At 46.6% G+C, this 26,982-nt stretch overlaps 1 protein-coding gene across 4 annotated transcripts in view; it reads left to right on the top strand.

The window, feature by feature from the left end:
* The window catches only part of LOC119970213 (methylcytosine dioxygenase TET2-like), a 174,336-nt gene that overhangs the window by 96,462 nt on the left and 50,892 nt on the right, over positions 1–26,982 (top strand). For all 4 annotated transcript variants that reach the window (XM_038804468.1, XM_038804469.1, XM_038804466.1 and 1 more), the window contains one exon: positions 21,414–21,504. In XM_038804468.1, coding sequence (XP_038660396.1) covers positions 21,414–21,504 — 91 coding nt within the window. The remainder of the gene's footprint in view (positions 1–21,413; positions 21,505–26,982) is intronic.

Here is a 26,982-nt window from a genome sequence, read left to right as displayed (position 1 = left end):
GTCCACCAGCCTAAAGGACTTGTATGAAATTATTTCCCCCCCCCCTAATAACTGCCTTCAATGCTTCCCAGAGTTCCCAGAGAACAAGACCTCCCCTTTCTTATTCAACTCCACATACTCCCTAATGGCAAAGGATAGTCACTCACAAAAACCCTTCTACGCAAGCAACACCGTGTCCAACCTCTATGGGGGGTCGCTGAGGGCGGCCCGGCTCCAACAACAGGTCCACATAATGTGGGGCATGATCCAATATTACACAGAGTATGCCACCACCTTGACCCCATGGATCAGAGTCCTACCCAACACAAAAAAAAGCTATCTGGGAGTAAACCCGATGAACATGGGAAACGAAAGAAAACTCCTCATCACTCTGTTGTCTAAATATCCCCCAGCTGTACCACGAACACCAAAAGTCCCTTTGCCCGCCACCCCCAATATAATTAAGGACTTGGGATTTGAACTGTTCAGCTGGGGGTCCAATACACAATTGAAGTATCCCCCCATAATTAACTAATGCATATAGAGATCAGGACAAACACCAGCACCCTCCGAATAAAATCCATGTCATCCCAATTCGGCACAAACGGTAACCAAAACCTCTTGACGTGCCTGCTAACACCCCACTTACTATTATCTACCTCCCTCCTGAGTCCGCCATAATGTTGACAGCCGAAAAGCCTCTTATTAATCTATATCGATAGGTAACCAGCTGCAGCCATCTCCCCCACTCCGCTCCCATTAACTGGCAAACTTGCTAGCCCGGTGGCCCGCACCTTGGGTGAAATAAAGACAAACCCGACCTCACCATGTATCCATACCAATCCCCCAACCCAAATCCAACTTTAATATCAAACCTTATGGGAAGAAAACAGAAACCCACATCCAAATCCTCTCCCTCCTACTGTTCCATAAACACCCCCAACCAGCAAACTCCATGACAACAAGCCCTCCCCCACTATATAAACATCCCACAAAACAGTGTTTTTTCTCCCACTTAAGGTGCAATTTAGCGTGGCCAATCCACCTACCCTGCACATCTTTGGGTTGTGGCACTGAGACCCACGCTGACACAGGGAGAATGTGCAAACTCCAGACAGTGACCCGGGGCCGGGATCGAACCCGGGTCCTTGGCAACGCAAGTGCTAACCACTGTGCTGCCCTAAAGCATGTTTTTTTAAATACAGGAGACCTCGAGTGTCCAAACAAAAAGGATAAAAGTCCTCAAATCCCCCCCCAATCCATGTTTATTGACAGAGTCGTTCGTCTCCACTGGCATCTCCGAGAGTAACATGAAGACGAGTCGGGTTCATCATCCCAAAACGCACGTTACTTCTGTAGAGGTCTGCCTTTGCTTTATTGAATGCTGCTCACCTTGCCAACTCTGCCCGACATCTTGATATATTTGGAAAGATGGCCCTCTCATCCCATCTACATTCTCGAATGTCCTTCTCCCAATCTCAGGACCCGCTCATTATCCAAGTACTTATAGAATTGGACAATTATCACCCGCGGTGGTGCCCCCGATCTGGGCTTCAGTCTCAGCGATTGATGGGCCGGGTCTAACTCAGGAGGGGGTTGAAAAAATCCCCTCCCCCACCAACTTCCCAAACATCTTAGAAACGTAGTCCACTTCGCTGGTACCTGCAGCAGATCAACGATCCTTACATTCTTGACGTCTGGAGCGATTCTCCAGGACATCAACTTTGGCCGTTAGCATCTTTCATTCCCCGCCAACAACACCACCTCTGCCTCCAATGCGACATGATGTGGCGATGCCGGCGTTGGACTGGGGTGAGGACAGTAAGAAGTCTTACAGCACCAGGTTAAAGTCCAACATGTTTGTTTCAAACACTAGCTTTCGGAGCACTGCTCCTTCCTCAGGTGAGGAATTGGACTTTAACCTGGTGTTGTAAGACTTCTTCCAATGCCACAACTGTGATCATTGAGTCCCTCCTCCACTTTCTTAATCGTCGTCCCCTGTACCTCCAGCCACTGATCCAACCTGCCCACGGTCGCACAAATATGTGCCACGCCCCCTCAATCAACTTGACCAAATCATCAGCGACCGCTTGTCGCCGTTTCTTGAATTCCCCCAACTTCTCAATCATCTACTGAGGGGAGAATCAATGCCACAGAGACCTTCGCTATTTTTCCCCTGTCTGAGCTTGAGAGGCTTCCGAATTGGATAAAGATCCCTTGACCGATTTATTCCTCGTATTAAACGCTTTAGACATCACTTGACAAAGGGGATCTAATTCTGTCACACGGTTAACAATTTCTTCTTAAAAAAAACACCCGATAAACGGGTCAAAAACCAAATCCCAGGCAGGAGCCACCTCGTGTGCAACTGATCACCTCCGAGCTGCCACCGGAATGTCCTGAAATCCTAACTTTAATTGCTGACCAAAAGCTACACTGAATACCTGGGAAAGGATGCCAAGATTAAATAACTAATTTCCTCCCAATTTTCCTGATGCACTGGTGGGAGATGATTTTCTCACCACACTCCCACAAGGCTCTGTAACGATTCCATGGTAATGTGTTGCAGCTGGAACGCCTCCGGGAGCTCGGGGTCTCCTGGAGCTCCCTCCAGTGGCTTTATGTTTTATTGCATTGTGCTCGATATTCATCAGAGAGATTAATTGTCCAATGCCAGACTTAAGCAATGGTGAGGTACAGGGAGCAGGGAAAAACAGATAGAAGCACAAATAATGGCTGCAGAGAGCCAAAAAGAAAACAAACCATTGAAGGAAGTTGCTGTGGGGTGGTGCAAAAGCGAGGAAAGAAAATTTGAAGATGCTGGAACCCATGTCCACAGTGGTTCTTGGAACGCATGGAGGGGAATGGGAATGTTGGACTTGCTGATCTTGAGAAACAGTACGCCCTTTGGCCGCTCGAGCCCTCCACCATTAAATAAGAATATGGTTGATCTGAATGTGGCCCCAATTCCAATTTCCTGCTTTAGAATCAGTATAGTGCAGAAGGATGCCATTGAGTCTGCACTGACCCTCTGAAAGAGCACCCTATCTAGGCCCATCCCCATAACCCGACCTAACCTCTGGACACAGTGAGGGGCAAGTTATCATAGCCAATCCACCTACCGTGCACATCTTTGGACTGTGGGAGGAAACCAGAGCGCCCGGAGGGAACTCAGGCAGACAGGGAGAATGTACAAACTCCACACCTTAGTCACCTAAGGTCAGAATTGAACCCTGGTCCCTGATGCTGTGAGGCAGCAGTCCGAACCACTGTGCTGCCCCCTACCTGTGTCTCTGTGAACTTGGCTCGCTACAATCCAAGGGTCTGTCCATCTCAGCCTTGAAAATGTTCAATGACCCAGCCTCCACTGTTCCCTGGGGTAGAGAATTCCACAAATTAGTGACCCTCAGGAGAAGAAATTCTCCCTCCTCTATGTCTTAAGTGACCCTTATTTTGAAACTGTGCCCTAGTTCTACATTCCACACAAGGACTGAACACCCTCTACCCTGTCAACCCTCCTCTCAGGATCTAATATATTTCCAGAGATTATCTCTCGTTCTTCTGAACTCCAACGAGTACCGGTCCAACCTGCTCAAATTTTCCTCATAAGATAACACCTTTATCCCAGGAATCAAACCTAGTGAACCTCCTATGCGCTGTCTCAAATGAAAGTGTATACCTCCTTAAATAAGGTGTCCAAAGCTGTATACAATACTCTAGGTGCGGTCTCACCAATGCCGTGTAAGATGGTAGCAAAACTTCCCTTTTATACCTATCACGTTGGAATAAATGCCAACATTCCGTTTGCCTTCCTAATTACTTGCTGTACCTATATGCTAACTTATTGTAAGTCTTGTGTAAGGAAACCCAGATCCCTACGTATCACAAACGTCTACAATCTCTCTCCATGTAAATAATATTTTGCTCTTCTATTGCTCTCAAAATGGGTAATCTCACATTTTCCTCTTTTATATTCCATGTGCCAAATTTTTGCCCACTCATTGAACCTTTGCAAATTCTCTGTATAGACAGCACAACTTACTTTACCACCTATTCTTTGTATTATTAGCAGATGTGGTTAGAAAACACCCAGTTTCTTCATCTAAATCATTAATATAGATTGTTAATACTTGAAGCCCCAGTTCTGATCCCTGTGCAGCTTACTAATTAGAATTAGCCAACCTAAAAATGACCCATTTATACCGATCCTGTTTTCTGTTAGCTAACTAATCAACTATCCATGCTAATACATTACTCCAACAACACCGGCTCTTAACTTATGCAAGTAACCTTTTTGTAGCACCTAATTGAATGGCTTTTAGAAATCCAAATACACAACATCTACAACACTCACTCTATCCACCCTGCTCAAGCAACTGCAGCAAATCTGTCAAATACCATTTATAAAACCTTTTATAAAGCCCAGTTGACTCTGCTTTGATTTTATTAGTTATGAATTCCAGTTTTTTCCCATTGAAAGATTTTAGGCTAACTGGCCTTATGTTTCCTGCTTTCTGGCTCTCTCCCCACTTGAATGAAGATATTACATTTGTGTTTTCCTTTCAGAATCTAGGGAATTTTAGAAGTGTATAATAAATCCTCTATCTCTGCAGCCATTTTAGCCAATTCTGTCTTCATCCCTTTGTAATTGCGTATGTTTAATTTCATGACACTAGTGTCAGAACCACATTTCTCACCCTCAACTGAATCTGAAATTCTATCATTTTACAGTAATTCTTCCCTGGAATATTCTTCATTATGACATAATGAATTCTGTTCCCTGGTTGGTTCCACAATATATTGTTTTAAGAAACAGTCCTAAATACCCTCTTTGAGCTTTCCCTTAAGGCTATTTTTGCCAATTTGATTTGTCCAATCTACATGGAAGTGTAAAATTTTCCAAAGTTATAGTAGAACTTTTCTTACAAGCCCCTGTATAACTGCTGTCAGGGACTCTGTGGACTACTCCCATCAGTGATGTCTTTCCTGTTCTATTATTTATTTCTCTACTCAATCTGATTCTATGGGCACGATTTAACCATCACATTACGGCCAGCACGCAATAGCGTAAAAAGCCAAAATCGAGTATCAGCTCTGGCGTGAATCACCTTGCAATCTAACTGGCCTGCTCCCGATAACGAGTTCCAGATCTCTCCCAAATATGGTGAGCATTTCAATAACCCTCATTTGTATTCATCTCCACCTCATTAGCGAGTTTGAAGAGTTTCTTGGGAGTTAACCGGCTCCCCAGCGAGAAATCAACTGGGCGTAATTCAGTACTCCTTTTTATAAACATGAAGCTGGCGCAATGGCTGCTGAGGGAAAGTGAGGTGGTGAGTAGCCATTTCCATTTCCATGCAGCTCAAGAGCACTGGAACTGCTGGCCCAGTGCTCGGGGCAGGGTTTAAGGCTTGGTCGGGGGGGGGGGGGGGTGGGCGCTAAAGCATTCCAGGTCGGGGGGGGGGGGGTCGCCGAGGTGTTTTTCGTCTGTGAGGCCTACAAGCCACCTTTAAATGTTTTGGAGACTCATAACAGGGGCAACTCCAGCTGCTGCCTGTCTATCTATCAGGACAGAGCCCTGTTCTTGGTTCTACACTGAAGGTTACTTTAACTCCCTTTGACTGTGAGCAGCCTCTAGCTTTGCAGCTGAAGGCTATTGCGGAATTGGTCTTTTTAGTTGTGAGAGCACTTCACAGCTGCAGGTTGTGTTTGCTGCTTGCTCCTGCTGGTGGCTGCAGGTGCCCGGAGGCTGTTTCCTTCCTTTTCTGCAGCCGGAAAGAAGGACCATTTTTACTAAGGTGCCTGGATCCTGGAACACCGGGCTCAGGTAGACGTATGAGTTCAGAAGGCAACCTGGATTAAAGCAAGAAGATGCTGCGGGACCTGATCAAAATGGGCCAACTGCTGCCACCATTGAAGAAATGCTGTCGCAGATTGCTGTTGCTTTTGTTGGTGTAGGGAGTGCTGCCTGTAACTGGCATGTCACCACAGGTTAAGCACGCTGGACGTCAAGGATGTTCAACTGCACCTTGAGCGTCAGTGGAATATGGGGATGTCAGGATTTGTTTCCGGTGAGATGGGGCCGTGTGGGAGGGGCCTGCACAGCTGCGGTTCCTGGATGAAGAATGGCACAGACACGTGGAACAAGTCACACATTGATGGACAGATCATTTCTACGACAAAGTTCTGGACATGATAACACATTCTCAGGCTTTTCCTCTATTTTTATGAGGAACCTGCAAGGGGTGATACCCAGCATTTCTTTGTGTGAAAATGAACTGATATAGTTTAAAAAAAAAAATAAATTTAGAGTACCCAATTATTTTTTCCAATTAAGGGGCAATTTAGCGTGGTCAATTCACCTAACCTGCACATCTTTGGGTTGTGGGGGCGAAACCCACGCAGACACGGGGAGAATGTGCAAACTCCACACGAACAGTGACCCAGGGCCGGGATTCGAACCCGGGTCCTCAGCGCCGTAGGCAGCAATGCTAACCACTGTGCCACCGTGCTGCCCATGAACTGATATAGTTTGGCGCATCAGCAACTGTGCGGTGCTCACCAGATTGTGCCCAGAAACCTATTCACTAATGTCACCCACCGAGGTGCGTCTCTCTGCGCTGGTGGAAGGTGGGGGTAGTAGCTGTGACCTGTCGATTGTCTCCTCGGAGCTCTCCTTGAGATGGTCACATAGGTGGCGGAAGGAGGGGGTGGGTGGGGGGGGGGGGGGGAATTACACCAGATGGCCTGGCCCCATCAGATGGAGATCCTGAGAGTCAATGGACATATTGTCAATGAGAGGGAAGGAGGGAAGGATCATTTTGTCTGACATGAAAAACTTGAACAACTCACAAGACAGGTCATTTGGATGAAGGGGCAATGGACCCTCATCTCTGTGGTGCAAGCCTACCTTGCTGTTGGTGACTGGTCTCTCCTTGGACAACCCCGTGATTTCCAGGTCCAGTTCCTTATAGGGGGTGAGGACTCAAATATCTGGTACTCCACACCCATCTTAGCCCATTCCTGTCTATTATGGGCTATCTTCTCCTGCGGTGACAAAGAGAGGGCATTGTGGGCCGCACGTTTGAAGGGTCAGGGAGGGTCTATAGCAGGTCCCATCACTACCCTACACTATTGTCTTGTTCTTTCTCTTTAACTCTTTAAATTTCCTCTCATTTGCACCCATACTCTCTAACTATCCAGTTTAAAGCCCAATCTCACCCTAGTTACATTAATTGCTGGGACACTTATTCCAGCATGGTTCAGGTGAAGGCCATTCCAATGATGCAGATCCCTCTTTCCCCAATATCCCAATGGTCTACTGATTGAAACCCAATTGTCCAATTCAACTCCCTTTGAGCAACACATTCAACTCTCAGATATTACTGACCCTATGCCAATTTGTTTGTGGCAAATAATTCAAGAGATTATTACCTCTGTTTTACTCCTTCAGCAGGACCTTTTTGCTAGTGCTGTCTATGTTGTTGATTCCTATGTTGATTCTTATGTGAAGAACTGAATCTTTCCCCTCCCACTAAAAGGACTTTTTTTCCAGCCCTAAGGAAGAGTCCTTAATCCTGGCACCGGACACACAACACAGCACAACCTTCAGCACTCTCACGCTTGGCTGCAGAGAACAGTACCTATCCCCTTAATTATACATTGCTACATTCTTTTTCACTCACCCAACTTGAATGGCCTCTTTTACAGCAGTGCATTGGTCAATTTGCTAACCCTCTCTGCAGTCCTTGCTCTCATCCAGTCAGGTAGCAAGAATCTCAAATCTGGACAAGTACAAGTACTGAGGCTCCTCCAGTGCCGTCTGGATGGATACCCATACCTGCCTCATTTGTAGCCACACCATTCTGTCGCTGAGCACAGACCAAATCTGAAGAAATCAACGTGAGGGACTCACTGCAGCGAGTAGTCCAGGTCTGGAACGCACTACCTGGAAGTGTGGTGGAGGCAGGTTCAATCGAGGCATGCAAGAGGGTATTAGATGATTACCGGAATAGAAACAAAATGCAAGGGCTTGGGGAAAAGGTAGGGGGATGGCACTAAGCCATATGGCTGATTGGGAGAACTGGTGCAGCCACGATGGGCAGAGTGGTCTCCCTCTGCACTGTAACAATTCTGTGATTCTGTGACTGTCCATTGGAACAAAGTGTCCATGTAACCATCCCTGGTGCATCGCAGTGTTTAAAGCTCAGACTCCAGATCATCAACTCGGATGTTATGGGATATTCCCGAATAACAATGCAAGGGATTAGAGAACCTCAAAGTGTATCATGGGGTTCATCTGACCCACAACTTTTAATAGATTGTGGTATGGGGGAGCACACGGCGCACTCTACAGGTATGGTACAGCAGAAATGGCACCAGTATTTTTATTGTGGATAGCACAATGGCTTCACAGCTCCAGGGTCCCAGGTTCGATTCCGGCTTGGGTCACTGTCTGTGCGGAGTCTGCACATCCTCCCCGTGTGTGCATGGGTTTCCTCCGGGTGCTCCGGTTTCCTCCCACAGTCCAAAGATGTGCAGGTTAGGTGGATTGGCCATGCTAAATTGCCCTTAGTGTCCAAAATTGTCCTTAGTGTTGGGTGGGGTTACTGGGTTATTGGGATAGGGGGAGGTGTTGACCTTGGGTAGGGTGCTCTTTCCAAGAGCCGGTGCAGGCTCGATGGGTCGAATGGCCTCCTTCTGCACTGTAAATTCTATGATATCTATGATAAAACAAAACAATGTTTATTCTATGAACCCAAGTTAACCTTTTTAAAACAAAGTGAATACCTTAGCAACCAGTAAATCAAATACACCCCCCCCCCCCAAGAATACAGCACTAAGTAATCTGTATGCTGTCCTTTTAACATCCAAAAGACTTAACAAACCTTCAAACAGGGCACATCAGGGTTTACAGTTAATACTGAGATCATTTATAATTCTGAATTCACCAAATGAAGCAAAGATAGTATTTTGATGGCAGAGGTCAACAGCAGTGCAGCTCACAGACACACCCAAGCTTTTACAAACTGAAACTAAAAAGCAGAAGTGAAGCTCAGCTCCACCCATACTCTGACATCACTCCAGTAACATGAGCAGCTTCATTTCTTAAAGGTACATTTCTTAAACACCCATTTCATAAAGGTACTCTCACATGACACCCCCCCCCAAGAATAAAAAATAAATCATCAACTTCAAGATGGTTTTATTTTTCACCTTTTCACCAACCTTTAAGAAATGCACACAGTGAATATACTTTTCGTTTAAAAAAAAAACACACACAAACAGGTACAATAATATAGTCCACTTTTTTTCCTCCTTCTTCCTCCAACTGAAATTGCTTCCGTTCATCACATGCGTGACAAAGCATCAGCTATCACATTTTCTCGTCCTGCCACATGTACTATTTTTAAATGAAATGGCTGCAACAGTAAACTCCAGCGAAACAGCCTTGCATTGTTATTCCGGAATCGCTCCAAAAAGGTCAACGGATTATGATCGGTATATATAATGGTGTGAGATGGATTGCTGGTTACATATATGTGAAAATGTTGCAAAGCCAGCACCAAACTCAAAGTCTCCTTCCTAATCGTGGAATACTTTTTCTGGTGAGAATTAAATTTCTTTGAAAAATAACCAATAGGCCGCTCTAGCCCTTCATCGTCGTCCTGCAGAAGCACCGCACCTACACCCACATCACTCGCATCAACAGTCACTTTGAATGGTTTGGTATAATTTGGGATGGCTAACACAGGAGCAGTGGTTAACACCGCCTTCAGGCCGTCAAATGCCTGTTGACACTCCGCTGTCCAATGGAATTTGTTACGCTTCTTGAGCAAGTCCGTCAGTGGAACGACCACACTGCTAAAATTGGGTTCAAATTTCCGGTAAAATCCACTCATACCAAGAAATCGCATTATTTCCCGTCGCGCCGAGGTTATCGGAAACTCCCGAATAACTTCTGTTTTCACATTCCGTGGGACCATTCGACCCTGTCCGATTGTATGGCCAAGGAAAGTGACTTGGGCTTTTCCAAATTCACTTTAGGTTAGGTTTATCACCAAACCCGTCTCCTGAAGTCGATAGAATAACTCCATCAGATGCTTCAAATGTTCTGTCCATGTCTGGCTGAAAGTTATCAGATCGTCGATGTATACCGCACAATTGGGTAATCCTGAAACAACTTTGTTAGTTAATCGTTGAAATGTGGCTGGGGCATTTTTCATGCCAAATGGCATAACTTTGAATTGGTATATACCATCTGGAGTCACAAAAGCTGAAATTTCTGGCAACAGTCTTCCCAAACTACATAACTCCTCATCTCTTACTATTAAAGATTGACTAGCTCCCGTATCTCTTAAAATTGTGACTTCTTTACCTGCTCCTCCTGATACGCATGAGTAAACTTTACCCACATAAGTAAGTTCTTTAAAGACATCTGGCATCTTCTTATCAATCACCTCTTGATCAGGCTCTACAATCTTTTGCACTTCCTTTGCTTCACTTGGGCTTTCCTTTACCACTTTAACAAACCCCACTGTCTTATCCTGTTTTACCACATCAGCCTTCCCAGTGCTTTTCTTCAACCACCAACACTGTGACTTTACATGACCTAGTTTATTACAGTGAAAACATTTGAAACTTTTCATTTCTCTTCCACGCTCCTGGATTTCCTTTTTAATCTCAGGTATACTCTCCTTATTATCTCCCATCAGATCACCTTTACCTCTACCACTTGAGTATTTCTCATGTCCCCAGTTTCTATCCTCACAGACTGAAACTGATGTCGGAAACCAGCTTTGATTTATGAACTAATTCATAATCATCTGCCATTTCCGCTGCTAACCTCGCAGTTTTAACCCTCTGCTCTTCCACATGAGTTCTCACTGCATCAGGAATTTTTAAACTCCTCCAAAATTATAAATTCTGAGAGCTTCATACGTTTCGTCTATTTTCAAAGCCCTTATCCACCTATCAAAATTACTCTGTTTGATCATTTCAAACTCCATGTATGTTTGACCAAATTCTTTCCTTAAATTTCTAAACGTTTGTCTGTAGGCTTCAGGCACTAGTTCATATGCACCCAAGATGGATTTTTTCACCTCCTCATACGTCCCAGGTACCTCCTCTGGTAGTGATGCAAGCACTTCACTAGCTCTACCTACCAGCTTTGTTTGAATCAGTAATACCCACATGTCCTGTGGCCATTTCATTTGTTTAGCCACCTTCTCAAATGAAATGAACAAGGCTTCTACCTCCTTCTTGTCAAACCTTGGCAATGCTTGGACATATTTAAATGGATCCCCACCAAGCCTTCGACTATGATGCTCTTTCTCACTATCCTCATCACTATCATCCAACTTTACGTCTCCCTTTACGCCTGCCAATTTTAACTGACTGTCATGTTTCATGGCCATTTTCTGAAGTTCAAACTCTCTCTCTTTATCTTTTTCCTTGATCTGTATCTCCCTTTCTCTTTCTTTTTGTTGTGGTAGGTAGGGCTATTCTTTCTTTTCTCCTTTCTTCTCTCTCCTTTTCTTTTTCCTCTCTCTCTTTCTTTTTCCACTATCTCTCTCTTTCGTATTCAAGCTGCTTTCATTCTTTCTCATGTTCTATTTGTTTAATTTGCAACTGAATTTTTGCCATTTCCAATGAGTCAAACTGTATCTCAGGAAACTTTAAATGCTTAGCCACCACCATAATTACCTAATCTTTCCGCATTTTGTCAGGTAATGTTAACTGCAATGTTTTTGCCAAATCTAACAGTCTGCTTTTAGTCTCTGTCCGTAAGGTACTGCGTGTGACTGTCTCCACCCCTAAAAACTTCTGAGCCTCTGAAAGAGCCACCGTCCACAACACACTCCCCACTTAAACTAAAATACCACACCTGAAAAGCAACCACAAAATGCTCACCCCTCACTGTCTATAAGTTCACTCAGCCAATCCAATAGATAGACTTTTATCCCCCTCGAGCCCCCAATTATTATGGGTCAGGGTTTAGAGAACCCCAAAGTGTATCATGGAGTTCAACTGACCCACAACTTTTAATAGATTGTGGTATGGGAGCACACGGCACACTCTACAGGTATGGTACAGCAGAAATGGCACCAGTATTTTTAAAACAAAACAATGTTTATTCTATGAACTCAAGTTAACCTTTTTAAAACAAACAGTGAATATCTTAGCAACCAGTCAATCAAATACACCCTCCAAGGAATACAACACTAAGTAATCTGTATGCTGTCCTTTTAACATCCAAAAGACTTGGCAAACCTTCAAACAGGAGCACATCAGGGTTTACAGTTAATACTGAGATCATTTATAATTTTGAATTCACCAAATGATCCGTAGATAGTCTTTTGATGGCAGAGATCAACAGCAGTGCAGCTCACAGACACACCCAAGCTTTTTCAAACTGAAACTAAAAAGCAGAAGTGGAGCTCAGCTCCACTCATACTCTGACATCACTCCAGTAACATGAGCAGCTCCATTTCTTAAAGATACATTTCTTAAACACCCATTTCTTAAAGGGTACTCTCACATAACACGGAGACTTCCTTGAACTGCTGAAATCTACTGCAGATGTGGTTTTGGTGGAACACAGAGGTTCACGTGCTCTGGCTGCAACACATCACCTGCCCAGCCACTTTAGTTTTATTTTATTTAACCAATTTGATTTTCAAGTATTGAAATATCATTCAATTCTCCATTTATAGTTTTTATTCCAGGGAATTACCTTGTTTATTTTATTAAATCTAGTAATATGCTTTAGTTTATACTGTAACTTATCCCACAGTCCTGATTTAATTCTATTTGTTTATATCTACATTATATATTTCAAACAGCACCTCAAACCCCAAACTCACTGAATTCCCTTGAACCCTGGTGAAAGTTGCACTCAGGTGAAGCTGCTCTGTGCAAAAATTCTTATTGTTCATTCACTTACTCCAACTGAAATGTTTACTTTCCTGGGACTTATTTTAAACCAATGCCCCAGTTTAGAGAGAAAATGTAATTTGATTAGGGAATCATACCCAGAAACTATAGTTTTCTGTGGGGACTAGCTCTGAATACTCAAATCCAGTTCAGGAGTTCAAATGGAGGTGGCGGCCAGAGGGCATTCCCTGCCTTCCTAGGCCCCACACGTCTGCAGTTAAAAATCGGGGGAGAAGGAGTCTAAGGGGAAGTACAGCTTTCCTGCAACCCCACTACAGGGTCGGAGTAAGCCGTAGCATAAGTCAGATGTAGGGCTTGATCTGTTAGCATTCACCCTTCAAACCTACCCTTTTTGCATGACGCCTCACACTGGGATCACAGGTTGGCTAAATAGACTTTCTGACAACACCAGATGGATATCAAAACTGTTTCAGAACTGTTGCAGTTCTACCTGGAGTGTCAAAAACTAAGCAAAGACAAAAAGAATTTTGCATTTACATGGCACCTTTCACAACCAAAGCGCTGTACAGCCAATGAAATTTAGTCACTGCTGTAATGTAGGAAATGCAGCAAGTAAACAGCAATGTCCATTGAAGGATAAATATTGGCCAGCATACCAGACCCTGCTCTTTCTCAAATACTGCAATGAGATCTTTTATTTTCACTTGAGAAAGGAGTTTGGTTTTGTGTCTCATCTGAAAGATCATCCCCTGGGTATTGCATTAGAGTGTCATCCTGGATTAAGTACAGAGTTCAAGGCAGATTTCCCACTTTGACCCTTCACAGAGTTAAAGCGAATGACACACTCATGAAAGATCCAACATTACTTTCTTCCTGTGATATTGACCTGAACTGATTAAAGCAAAGTAGGATCGGATGAAGGTGATCTTTCAACCCAATTGTTTGTATCCTTCCGGAATAGCAGCCTGAAACAATGCAATTGTTTTCCTCAGACCAGATAACGTTAAGGGCAGATTTAATAAAAGGTGTTCAAAATTATGAAAGGTGTAGGCAGAGTGAAACTATTCCCACAGGCAGGAGGATTGAAATGAAATGAAATGAAAATCGCTTCCTGTCACAAGTAGGCTTCAAATTAAGTTACTGTGAAAAGCCCCTAGTCGCCACATTCTGGTGGCTGTTCGGGGAGGCTGGATTGGTAAACAGAAGAGAAAGATTCAAAAGAATTGGTAAAAGAGACAGTGAAGGAAATTAGGAGAGTTTTATTTTATGCAGCGAGTTATTATTAACTGGAATGCACGACTTGAAAAGACGACAGAAGCTGATTCAATAACACAAAGTAACTGGAGAAATACTTGACAATGAAAAGCTTGCAGGTGAAGTGAGATTAATTGGATAGCACTTTCAAAGATCTAACATGGGCACAATGGGCTGAATCGCCTCCTTTTATGCTGTATGATGTTATACCCAAATCCTTCCCCTTTGACATCCATCTGAACTTTGATCTAGCTCATATAAAAGGCTGGGTGATAGAGTGAGAGGCAGCATCATGCAGGCACAAGTAAATGGACAAGAACATGGTGGCATGGTGTAGCAAGGTCATTGCTGAGGATATTCCAATGGGAAACTTTTGGGAGGGCCACGAAGAATTCAGCACAAGTTTGTAGAATCAAAAGAAATATATTTATTTACAATTTTATATATATATATATATATATACAACAGCAGCAGTACTCCACTATTCCTCACTCCTCTCTAGTTGGTTCCACACTGGCCAGTTCTATTTATGCAGGTGACTCTGCTAATGATTTCTCCGCCCCCCTGATTGGGGAAGCTCATACTCCTGAAGGATTGTGGGATTGCCATTAGTCCCCAGCCAGTAGTAATCAGGCAGGTTATAACATCCCCCCCCGTTTTGCCGCAGGCTGGACACCATTTGCACGAGGCACTGGATTGGGCGCCATGTAACGAGAAGGAGAACGGCGCTTCCAGTGATGAACGTCGTAACGGTTGTACATCCACGGGCTGTGGGACTGAGGACCGAACACTGGGTCACCGGGCGCAAACTGCCGAATTGGCCAATGCCGAGAAAGGCTATGCCCCTGCCATTCTGGAGTGCAGCGTACTTTTGCGCCAATGTCCGGGAAAACCATGCTAAGGCGGGTGCGAAGTCTCCGGCTCATTAGGAGTTCTGCGGGAGCTACCCCAGTCGCCGCATGGGGGGTGGTCCTAAATGAAAACAAAAACCGAGCCAGTCTCGTGTCCATCGACCCGGAAGACTGCTTCTTTAGGCCTCGTTTGAATGTCTGCACTGCGCACTCCGCCAACCCATTGGAAGCCGGGTGGTATGGAGCGGTGCGGATATTGAGAAAGCCGTTTATCTTCATGAACCACGCAAACTCCTCACTTGTAAAAGGAGTGCCGTTGTCTGTGACGAGCACCTCGGGGAGGCCATGCGTACTGAAAGACAAATGTATCTTCCCGATCGTTGCGCCTACCATCTTGTGCACCTCTAGCCATTTAGATTGGGCATCGATTAATAAAAGGAACATGGATCCTTGAAAAGGACCGGCAAAATCCGCATGCAAGCCTGCCCAAGGCCGCCCTGGCCATTCCCAGTGATGTAGGGGCGCGGCGGGCGGAAGCTTCTGATGCTCCTGGCAAATGGAGCAGTTTTGGGCCACCTTCTCAATGTCAGTGTCAAGGCCTGGCCACCAGACACAACTCCGGGCCAACATTTTCATTTTGGTCACATCCGGATTTTCATTTTGGTCACATCCAGATGCCCATTGTGCAGGTCCTTTAGTATCAGCTCCTGTCCTTTTTCCGGGACAACCACACGTGTCCCCCACAGGAGGATACCGTCTCCCACGCTAAAGTCTGACAGCTTGGAGGAAAATGCCTGCAACTCACCAGGGAGCTGTCTATGTTGCCCATCATACAGGACTATGTGCCGAACCTTTGAGAGGACTGGATCCGTCTGGGTCCACTCACGGATCTGTGATGCCGTGAGAGGCAAGGAGTCCATAAAAGTTAGGGTTGCAACCACCTCACTGGTCGTGGGGGTTGACATGGGGCGGTCGACAAAGGCAATTGGCTCAGTGCATCATTAGCTATCTGGGTCCCTGGTTTATGCTGTAGAGAATACTCGTAGGCAGCGAGCAACAAAGCCCAGCGCTGGATCCGTGTGGAAGCAATGGGCGGAATTGGCTTATCCTCTCGGAAAAGATCCAAGCAGAGGCTTATGATCAGTCACGACAGTGAAGTGGCGGCCATACACATACTGGTGGAAGCGTTTCACCGCAAAGACCACGGCCAGGCCCTCCTTCACGATCTGCGCGTACTTCTTTTCCGCTGCAGTCAATGTGCGGGAGGTGAATGCAATCGGCCACTCGGCGCCATTCCCCATCTTATGGGACAGGACGGCCCCAATACCATATGGGGATGGATCATATGTGATGAGCAAAGGCTTTTCCGGATCATAGTGGGTTAGTAATCCAGATGATGACAATTGTTGTTTTACCCTTTCTTGCGGCTGACCCCAAACGCAGGTGTGATTCTTCTTTAACAGAAGTTGCAATGGGGCCAGTGTAGTTTCTGGACTGGGGAGGAGCTTCCTGTAATAGTTCACAAGGCCGAAAAAGGAACAAAGATGTCAAGTGTCAGTCGGGGCGGGGGCCTGTTGAATTGCGCACACCTTCCCGGCGACGGGGTGCAAACCTTCGCGGTCCACCCGATTACCCAGGTAGACCACTTCCTTCGTCTGAAAGGCGCACTTTGTACAACGTAAACGGATTCCAGCCTCTAAGAAGCGACTAAGATCAGCCTCCACATTTTCCAAAAGTTCCTGCTCCAACATCCCCGTAATCAAAACATTGTCTAAGTAAATAACGACACGTGATAAACCTCTCAAGATGCCCTCCATGACATGTTGAAAGATAGCGCAGGCAGAGGATGCTCCAAAGGACAACTGTATATATTAATAAAGGCCCCTGTGTGTATTAATAGTTTCATATGGCTGGGAGGCAGGGTCTAGCTGGAGGTAGGCGTGACTCATATCTAATTTTGTGAACGAAAGTCCAACTGCAAGCTTCGCGTAGAGATCTTCTATGTGGGGCATTGGGTAATCGGGCGAGTCGGGAAGCCATATTCACTGCAAGTTTATAGTCACTGCATAAGTGAACCGTGGCATCTGACTTCACTACAGATTCAATTTTCGCTGCCCAGTCGGCGAAACGGACGGGCCTGATAATACATAAGGACTCTAAATGAGTGAGCTCCCTTTCTACCTTCTCAAGCAAGGCGTAAGGCACTGGGTGCATCTGGAAATAGCACGGCGTGGCTTCTGGTTCAACCTGGATACGGGCTACAGCCCCTTTTATCTTCCCCAAACCGGGCTCGAATACATCTGGGTCCTAGTACCTCCGTAAACCCTCCAGAACCTGTTTGAAGGATGTGCTGCCACTGCAGCCGCAAATGGCGCAACTAGCCCCGACCCAACAGGCTGGGCCCATGGCCGCGCACCACAATAAGCGGGAAACCCCCCTCCTGGCGTCCATAAGCAACAGGGGTCATCTTAGTTCCAGCAATGTCCAATAGTTCCCCCATATAGGTGGCCAACCTGGCCTGTGTGTCGGTTAATGTTGGGTCTGTATACCCTGCTTAATGTGATTGAATGTCCTCTGGGCAATCACAGAGACCACTGTGCCAGTGTCCAACTCCATCTCAAGCAGGTGACCATTAACCCGTACAGTCACCTTAATGGGGGCCACCTGGGGAGCTGCCACATAATGCAGCTGCAGGCAGTCGTCCTCTGTCTCCACAACCTCTGGAATAGTCGGCGCAGGTTCATCCAAATCGAAGGTACAGCCCCTGGGGTGGCCCCAGTTTCTGTTGGAACGACAGCGCCTCTGGCGCCCCCAGGACTGGCGTCCACGACATGGTCGGCGCCCACAAGTCCGACACTGATATGGCTCCTCATCCATCGGTTCTGGAGAAAGCTCCCTTCGGGGAGGAACATCCGGCGGCCACTGGCATTGATCCAGATGCCGCCTGCCCGAGGTAAGGCAGGGGTGCAGGGGGACGCTTTCGGACGGAAGGGGTTGCGCCATAAGGCATGCACCTCCATTCTCTGTAGCTCCTGCACTCCCTGTTCTGCGCTCTGTCGAGACAATACTATCTGAATGGCCTGTTGAAAAGTCAATGTCGGCTCGGCTAACAACTTTCTCTGGGTGGCCACGTTGTTAATATCGCAAACCAAATGGTGGCGTAACATTTCTGACACGGTCTCACCATAGTCTCAGTACTCCGCAATCCTGCGTAGCCTGGATAGAAACTCAGCAAGGGATTCTCCTGGGGTCCTCTCAGCGGTATTAAGCCGGGGTTGAGTTAAAATGTTGCCCCACGAAGGTCACAAGTTCATCAAACGTCTTGATGACTAGCGCAGCTGAGTATGTAAGGCTCCTAATCACCCAAAACGTATGCGGACCACAGGCAGTGCGCAATATGACCACCTGCCGCTCATTTTCATGATGTTGTTTGCCCGGAAATAGTAACGCATCCGTTGTGCGTATTGATTCCAACTTTCCAGCGCAGCATCAAAGACATCCAAACTTCCATAAAGTGGCATGGCGTAACAGAAAAATAACTTCCAACCTGTATCCAACAAAAATCCAGGGAGGCGGCTTCAGCAGTGAAAACAGCTATCCAATTTAACCGTCGTTGCTAGTTTTGTGAGGTCACGAAGAATCCAGCACGAGTTTGTAGAATCAAAAGAAATATATTTATTTGCAATTACCATATATACATTAGCGGCAGTATTCCACTAATGCTCTCTCCTCTCTAGCTGGTTCCACACTGGCCAGCTCTATTTATGCAGGTGACTCTGTTAATGATTTCTCCCCCCCCCCCCCCCCCCCCCCCCCCCACCCTCATTGGGGAAGCTCATTCTCACTAAAGATTGTGGGATTGCCATTAGTCCCCAGCCAGTGGTAATCAGGCAGGTTATAACAGAAATATAGAAGAGTGTGTCTCAACACACACATCTTGCAGCCTTGATCAATTTATTTCACACTCTGATGCAGTGACTAATGTTGCGGTTGAACTCCTCAAGTCAAATCTGGGTGAAATTTAAAATCAGCAAATGACTGAGGCAGGGGGGAGTGAGTTGCTGATAGTTCCTTTTGCCAAAGTCATGTCAGAGTTTTGAATGCAATCAGGAGAGTATTGTCCATCTGACTTATTGCTGGGAATGACTTTTGGCAACTGTTTCAATGAAACAGGGTTTGGGGATTCTGGCTTTTCTCCAAACATTACAGCATGAGAAAAAGTTTTCGTGGTTTGCACGATCTTTAAATCCCTTTTTATTTGCCGTATTGGAAAAACCACACAGTAAATTTGACTTGTATGTCCTTTTAAACGAGGGCAGGGCTGAGAACTCACAAATATATGATGCGGTTAAAAATAAATTGCTGCTTTAAACCAGATGTCATATTCCATTTACATATCCTGTATTTTTTAATCTATTCTGATTATATAAAAATAGCTTACATTCCTGCCCCATCACCACCTCAGGACATCTCAAAGTGCTTTGGAGCCCACAAATTACTTTTCTCATGTAGTCACTCTAGGGAAGATGATTTGCACATAGTAAGACACCACAGAAGTGAGGTTAGTGACTAAGTAATCTGTTTGTAGGGACTTGGTGAGATCTGCCCTGCACTTCTCTCAGCAATGCTAAGGTTTTGAGCGTGCCCGAGGGTAAAAATGGGGCCTCCATTAAACACAACTATGCACAAGGCAAAATACTGCAGTCACTGGAAATCAGAAATAAAAACAGAAAATGCTGAAAATACTCAGCAGCAAGTGTGGAGAGGAAAAGAGTTACCACGTGGAATTTACATCTTCCTCACCCACCCAACTCCAGCAGTGGGCTGGCAGGCAGGGTGGTGGGCGTATAAAACTGGGCGCATGGTGGTTGCGCCATGGTTGTTCCCTCCATGCTGCCACTATTTCACCAATTCTGAGGGAGGCACCAGGTAGCCCACTTGCCCTTAGTCACTGAAGGGCCTCCACCCGCTGGGATTTTACCTGCCTGCAGTGCTGGATGACAAAGGCAAGTCTCGAGGGTGCCAGTTAAAACCTGGTTCATAAGATATGGGAGCGAAATTAGGCTATTTGGCCCCTGAGTCTGCTCTGCCATTCGATCATTGTTGATCTCATTTTGGCTTTAACTCCACTGCCCATTCTTCATAACCCTTTAATCCATTACCAATTAAAAATCTGTCTAAATAAATCTGTTGAAAATTTGAATAAAAATTAATTTAAAACAAAATCTGTCTAATATTTCCTTAAATTTATTCCCAGCATCCACCGCACTCTGGGGTAGCAAATTCCAGATTCACAACTCTTTGGGAGAAGTAATTTCTCCTTAACTAGCTTTTAAATTTGCTACCTCTGAGCCTAAGACCATGGCCTCTCGTTTGAGAATGCCCCACAAAAGGAAGCATCCACTCCACACCTACTTTATCTATACGTTTTATCATCTTGTAAACCTCAATTTGATCTCCCCTCGTTCTTCTAAATTTTAGAGAGTATAGACCTATACTGTTCAGTCTTTCTTCGTACGACAAACCCCTCATCTCTGGAATCAACCTAGTGAACTTCCTCTCAACTGCCTCTAATGCCAATACATCTTTCCTCAAAATAAGGGGACCAAAACTGTGCACAATACTCCAGGTGTGGCCTCACCAGTGCGTTGAATAGTTGGGGGTGCCTTCTATTCGGACACCGTGTGGCCAGTGCCCTCTTGCTACACCCCCCACTCCCTAAGGTTGTTTCTCCCTCACCTACTCTGATGACCCCGGCTGCCCAACCTCTATGCCAAAGCCTGCCAGCCTGGGCCCAGCAAAATCCTAGACTTGTCTGAGTCCGTGGCAGCTCTTCCTCGGTTGTCCCAGCAGTGTTCACCGATCCAGCGGTGCTGCTGGGATTAGAGAGCTGTCGGCCATTTGATTGGCTAGCAGCTCTTGGTGATGGGATGTCCTCCATGATGCATGCAAAAGTCCCACTCTGAGGCAATTATTAGCCCGACGGACATTAAATAGTTGTGGAGTAATGCGGCCATGTGTAGACGAGCTTGCCCTCGACCTTTCAGCCACTGTTGCTGTGTAAAATTCTGGCACATCAAATGTCAATGACTTTTCCTCGGACTTCAATTTAGTTTATTATCTCCTCAGTACTGGACTGAAGTATCAGTCGAGATTGTGTATTCAAATACCTGTAGTGGGGCTTAAACCAAAAACATTCTGCCTCAGTGATTTGGGTAAACCTAGAATCTGGACTGCAGAATACGACATTACTGTCTCTTTTTCTCTCTGTTGTCAGTTGGATTCAGTCAACAAAACTTTACTGTTGATTAATATGGTTAATGATTCCTTTGTTAGTTATATTTTGTTAATAAAGCCAACCAATAGTTACAGCCTCATCGGAATAATGATAAGAATAGCCTAATGTTATTTTTTTTTCTCTTAAATTAACAGAACAAATCAGTGAAAAAGATGAAGGTCCTTACTACACACATCTTGGAGCAGGCCGGAATGTAGCCGAAATTCGAGAGCTAATGGAAAGCAGGTACAGTCCTAAATTAAATGAACATATATAAAAATTCTTGGTACCTATTGTGGTTGTTGGAGGTCCTTGATCCTAGACCAGGATATTGCTGAAGGAGTTCCTCAGGTTGGTGTCTAAGTCCCAACCATCTTCAGCAGCTTAGCTCTACCATAAGGTCAGAGTTGGGATGATCACTGATGACTGTCCAGTTTTCAGCACCATTTGCCATTCTTCAGTACTTTGTTGTACAGAGATTTATTTTATCCTTCATTTAACTGATCCTATGTACCTTTCACTGCCCTCAGGATCGGTCTATAGTTCCCCTTCCTTCCCCGTTGTTCCCCCCTTCCTTCCCCCTCTCCCCCCTCCCCCCCAACCCCACTTTGGCTTCAGCTGTGTTTTTCTTTTATTTTCCGGGAAAGGGGGGGGGGGGGGGGGTAAGACCCCTCCCTCCTCTTCTCTTGTGGTTCCCCCACCTTCCTTCTATCTTCCATCTGCCCCCATCCCGGGTTGCGCAGTCCTTTGGTTCCTCATCTAACTTGTTTTTTTATTCTTGACTTACTCCTCATTGCTGGCCACGAACAGGTTTTGTAACAGGCTGGCAAACTGCCCCCAAGTACCAAGGAAGCCTTCCTCCGACCGTCAGATGGCGTACTGATCTTCTCCAGATGGAGAAATTCCAAGAGGTCAGCGAGCCAGTCTGTAGCCGTGGGTGGTGCTGCCGATCAGGATTCTCCGGCGTGCGATTATGGAAGCGAAAGCAAGGGTGTTGGCCCTCTTCCTCATGTGTAATTCTGGCTGCTCCGATACCCCGATGATTGCCACTATTGGGCATGGCTTCACCCTCACCCCCACAACCTGGACATTGCCTCAGAGACGGCTGTCCAGAACCCAGCAAGCTTGGGGCAAGCCCAAAACATGTGGGTGTGGTTGGCTGGGCCCCTCTGGCACCGTTCGCATTTGTCCTCCACCTCCGGGAAGAACCTGCTCATTCGGGTTCTGGTCAGGTGCGCTCTGTGCACCACTTTGAGCTGCATTAGGCTTAGCCTTGCGCAGGAGGAGGTGGAGTTAGCCCTGCTCAGTGCTTTGCTCCAGAGTCCTCATCCTACCTCTGTCCCCAGTTCGTCCTCCCATTTCTGTCTGGTCTCGCCCAGTGGTGTTCGCGTTCTGTCCAGTAGCTGTCTGTATATTTTCCCACAGAGCCCCCCCCCCCCATCTCGTTGCTTGTGTCTACCAGGTCCTCTAGTACTGTAGTGTGGTTTCTGAAGCCCTAGGGTACCCTACTGTCTCTTTGCGGAGGAAGTGTTTTATTTGTAGGTGTCTCATTTCCTGTCCTTTTGCTAGTTACTAATTTCCACTTCCTCATCAGTTTGTCCAGTGTTGCCAGTCTGCACCCTATGTGGAAGTCACCAACCGTCAGTGTGCTCCCGTCCCGCCTCTATCTTTTGAAGGTGGTATCTAGCATGGCTGGGGGGGATCTGTGATTGCTGCATATGGGAGCCATGGGGGACATTTTAGTTATCCCAAAGGGTTGTCTCAACTGGGTCCACGTTCTCTGCATGGCCATACCACTGGGCTCGTTGTGTATCTTGTTGAGGAGGATGGGAGTGCTGCTGTAGCCAGGGCCCGGATAGTCGTTCCTTTACAGGATGCCTCCTCCATTTGTATCCAATCTGTGCTGGGTTCTTGAATCCATCCATTCTCCATGCTGGGGAACTCCGAACTCCTCCCCCTGCTCACAAGACCCATCCCAATAAACATCCGTACTCGTATGTCACTTTTATGTAACTGCAATGTACACATCTTCAGGAAAGAAGCACTTGCTAAATTGGATGAATGTTTTTCTTCAGCACTAAATCAAAATGCTTGTTACTGCCAGAGCTTTTCTGGTGAGTGTGGTGTGTGGCAGTGGTGACCAGTCACTGGTTGAATGCACAGCATGGGACTGGAAGTCAATTTGCATGCTCAGATATCATCCCTGCATTGTCAGAAATCTTTCTCGCCGATCGTTTATTGGGAGTAAAATCTGTGCCGTCACATTTTGATTTACTTGGCTTGAAGCATTTATATTCTAGGAGAGGAGCTCACTAGACTAGAGCTAAGTGTGTCTTTAAAAGAGAATGACTCTCTTTACATGTACCAGCTGGTGAATGGATAGGGCTTGGGAACTCTTATGGTGAGTTGGATGAGCTAATGAATAATAGTGAAACATAAGAGTGCAGATGAGTGTGAGTTTGGCTGATTGATTGGTAGTTCTTTCATGTTTTGTCTTTGAATGGAGAAGTGGAAACCTGGATGTGTTAAAGGATTGTTGTCATCACCAATTTCTAGCTCGAGGCAACACTTTCTGATGTAAGAATATTGTCTGACTTGGCAGCAGATAAGATGGAAGCCTGTGTTACTCTTTTTATTTATACTCCTTTCACATGAAAGCCTTGGTCTTCAGTCAAGTACAGAAAGGGTGAGTTCAGGACAAACTTGGGCACATATTGGGATTGAAGCTTGCTCAATTACAACACTTCTTATTTTTTATTTATTTTTTACTTTTTATTTAAAAAAAAAAAAAATTTAGAGTACCCAATTATTTTTTCCAATTAAGGGGCAATTTAACGTGGCCAATCCACCTAGCCTGCACATCTTTGGGTTGTGGGGGCGAAACCCACGCAGACACAGGGCGAATGTGCAAACTCCACACGGACAGTGACCCAGGGCCGGGATTCAAACCCAGATCCTCAGCACCGTAGGCAGCAATGCTAACCACTGTGCCACCGTGCTGCCCTTCAATTACAACACTTAACAATTGCTCTGGAAAGGTGAAAATAGGCAAGGAAATGGGATTAGTTTGGTTGGAGAACAGGAAATGGAACTATGTAAAATACACCCTGAGATAGGGGCCGCGATTCTCTGCAGCCACGATGGGTGGGAGAATAGCGGGAGGTCTGCTCCCGCACCTCCCACTATTCCCACCCTCCCCCCCCCCCCAACAATGGTGTGTCCGGTTTTCCAACACGCCGCTCGGAGAAACATGGGCCGCCGTTTTACACGACGGCCCGCGATTCTCCGACCCGGAAGGGCCGAGCGGCCTGCCGTTCCCGACCTGTTCACGACGGCGGCAACCACACCTGGTCGCTGCCGTCGTGAACATGGCGCGCCAGGTAAGTGTGGGGCCTAGGGGGGGCGGATTGGGGATCGAGCACCACCACCGTGCTCGGGAGGGGACTAGCCCGCGATCGGTGCCTACCGATCGTCGGGCCGGCGTCTCAAGGGGACGCACTCTTTCCCCTCCACCGCCCCGCAAGATCAAGCCACCACGTCTTGAGGGGCGGCTGAGGGGAAAGATTGCAACCGTGCATGCGCGGGTTTGAGCTGTCCAACCCGCGCATGCGCGGCTGACGCATTAGGTACCGCCGCGGCGTCATTCTTGGCGCGCCGGGCCTTGAAGCCAGGGACAAGACCCGGCCGCCGAGTTTCCTGGCTTATCCCCCCGGTTTGGGGAGAATAGGGGGCCGGGAGAGGCTTCCGACACCGTCGTGAACCTCCCCAGGTTTCACGACAGAGTCGGGCCTTGCGGAGAATTCCGCCCAAGGTGTTTCAATTGGTGGGAGAGTCCCAAAAACAACCAGGGGGTTTAATATAAGATAGTCACCAATATTTGCAGTAAGACAATGAGCAGGAGTGTATTTACCCAGAGAACGGTGAGAACTCAGAATTTGCAACCATATGGGAGTAGTTGAGGCAAGTTCCGAAACGTCCATCTTCACAATGGTGCCGGCAGTATTGGGCCAGCAGCATGCAAGGAGAAGCTCCTGATTCACTCCCTTTCCCACGCTGAAGCAATTGAACATGTTCGCCTTCGGAAAGGGGCAGGATTCCCAGATCTGTGCCCCGGCCATCAATTTAAAGCCTGCTCGTCACACTCTGGACTCAGATCAGAATGGGGAAACCCACTCGGGTCTCTATTTATAAAGCTCAAGATCCTATATGCCCTTTTTAAAAAATGAATTTTATTCCAAGCTTACATAAAAGGTTACCAAACATACACAATTCGGGGAGCGATCTCCCCAACAAGCCACTATACAGTTTGTACAAAATTTTCCCCCTTTTCACCCACCCCGCACCAAACAACTCCTCTGACACAGCCACAAACATCCCCCACCTTGCCTCCAAGCCTTCCACCGAATCCCTTAATTCGTACTTGCTCTTTTCCAGCCGAAGAAAGTAATATAAGTCACCCAGCCAGGCTGGTGGCGTTGCCAACCACCACACCAATAAAACCCCATACCGGGCAATCAAACAGGCGAAGGCCACAACGTCGGCCTCCCTCCTCTCCGTCAGCTCCGGCTTCTCCAATATCCCAAACGTCGCCACTAAAAGGCCGGCTTAACCTCCTCCCCCAGTACTCTCATTAGCGCTGCGAACACTCCCACCCAGAAACTCTCCAAACTTTTTGCAGCCCTAGAATAGTGCGTGATTCGCTGGTCCCCGCCCACACTTTTTACACTCATCTGCCACCTCCGGAAGTCATATGTATCCTGTGTATTACCTTGAACTGTATCAGGCTCATCCTTGCGCACAAGGTCGCATTTAACCTTTGTAGCGCCTTACTACTTACTCCCCAGTTTTTCTCCACTCCCAGCTCCCCCTACCACTTCTCCTTAATCTTCACCTGTATATGTCCTCAATCCTGCCATCCCCTTCCACATCCGGAAGCAGCAATTACTCCAACAGGGTATACCTTGGCAACCTGGGGAAACCTTTCCAAACCTTCCACGCAAAGTCCCTTACCTGCAGGTACCTGAACTCTCTTCTTCTCGGGAGCTCTACCCACTCCTTCAGTTCCTCTATACTGGCAAACCTCTCTTCCAGGTACAGCTCCCTCACCTTAACCAGCCCCACTTCTCTCCATTTCTTATACATACCGTCTATCCCCCCCGGTTCGAAACCGTGGTTTTCACACAACGGCGGCAACACCGCTATCTCTCCTATCCTGAAATATTTCCTCAGCTGGTTCCAGACATTTCCCATATGCCTTTTTAACCACTTTCTTAACCTACCCTGTCAGTAATTGTGCACATCCTGTTCCTGCACACATTTTGGAATTGCACCCTTTAGTTTATATTGCCGTTCCACTTTTTGCCTACCAAATGTATCATGCCCCACTTCTCCACGTTAAATTGCACCTTCCACCAGTCTGTCCATTCCACCAGCGTGCCTATGCCCTCTTGAAGATGATCCCCATCCTCCTCACAATACTTCCAAGTTTTGTGTCCGCTGCAAATTGTGAAGTTGTGTCCTGGACAACCAAGTCTAAGTCATTAACATGGTAGTACTGTTGCCGTCCATGGAGAAACCTGCTATTTTCCTCTTGACGTCACCACCGGCACATGCGCGCTGGGGGATTCTCTTCCACCTCCGCCATGGTGGAGGCCGTGGCGGTGGCGGAAGAAAAAGAGTGCCCCCACGGCACTGGCCCGCCCGCCGATCGGTGGGCCCCAATCG

This window comes from Scyliorhinus canicula, chromosome 8 (assembly GCF_902713615.1).
Source record: "Scyliorhinus canicula chromosome 8, sScyCan1.1, whole genome shotgun sequence".
Taxonomy (NCBI): Eukaryota; Metazoa; Chordata; class Chondrichthyes; order Carcharhiniformes; family Scyliorhinidae; genus Scyliorhinus; species Scyliorhinus canicula.
The sequence above is the reverse complement of the archived record's forward strand: the minus strand, read 5'-3'. Positions and strand labels throughout refer to the sequence as shown.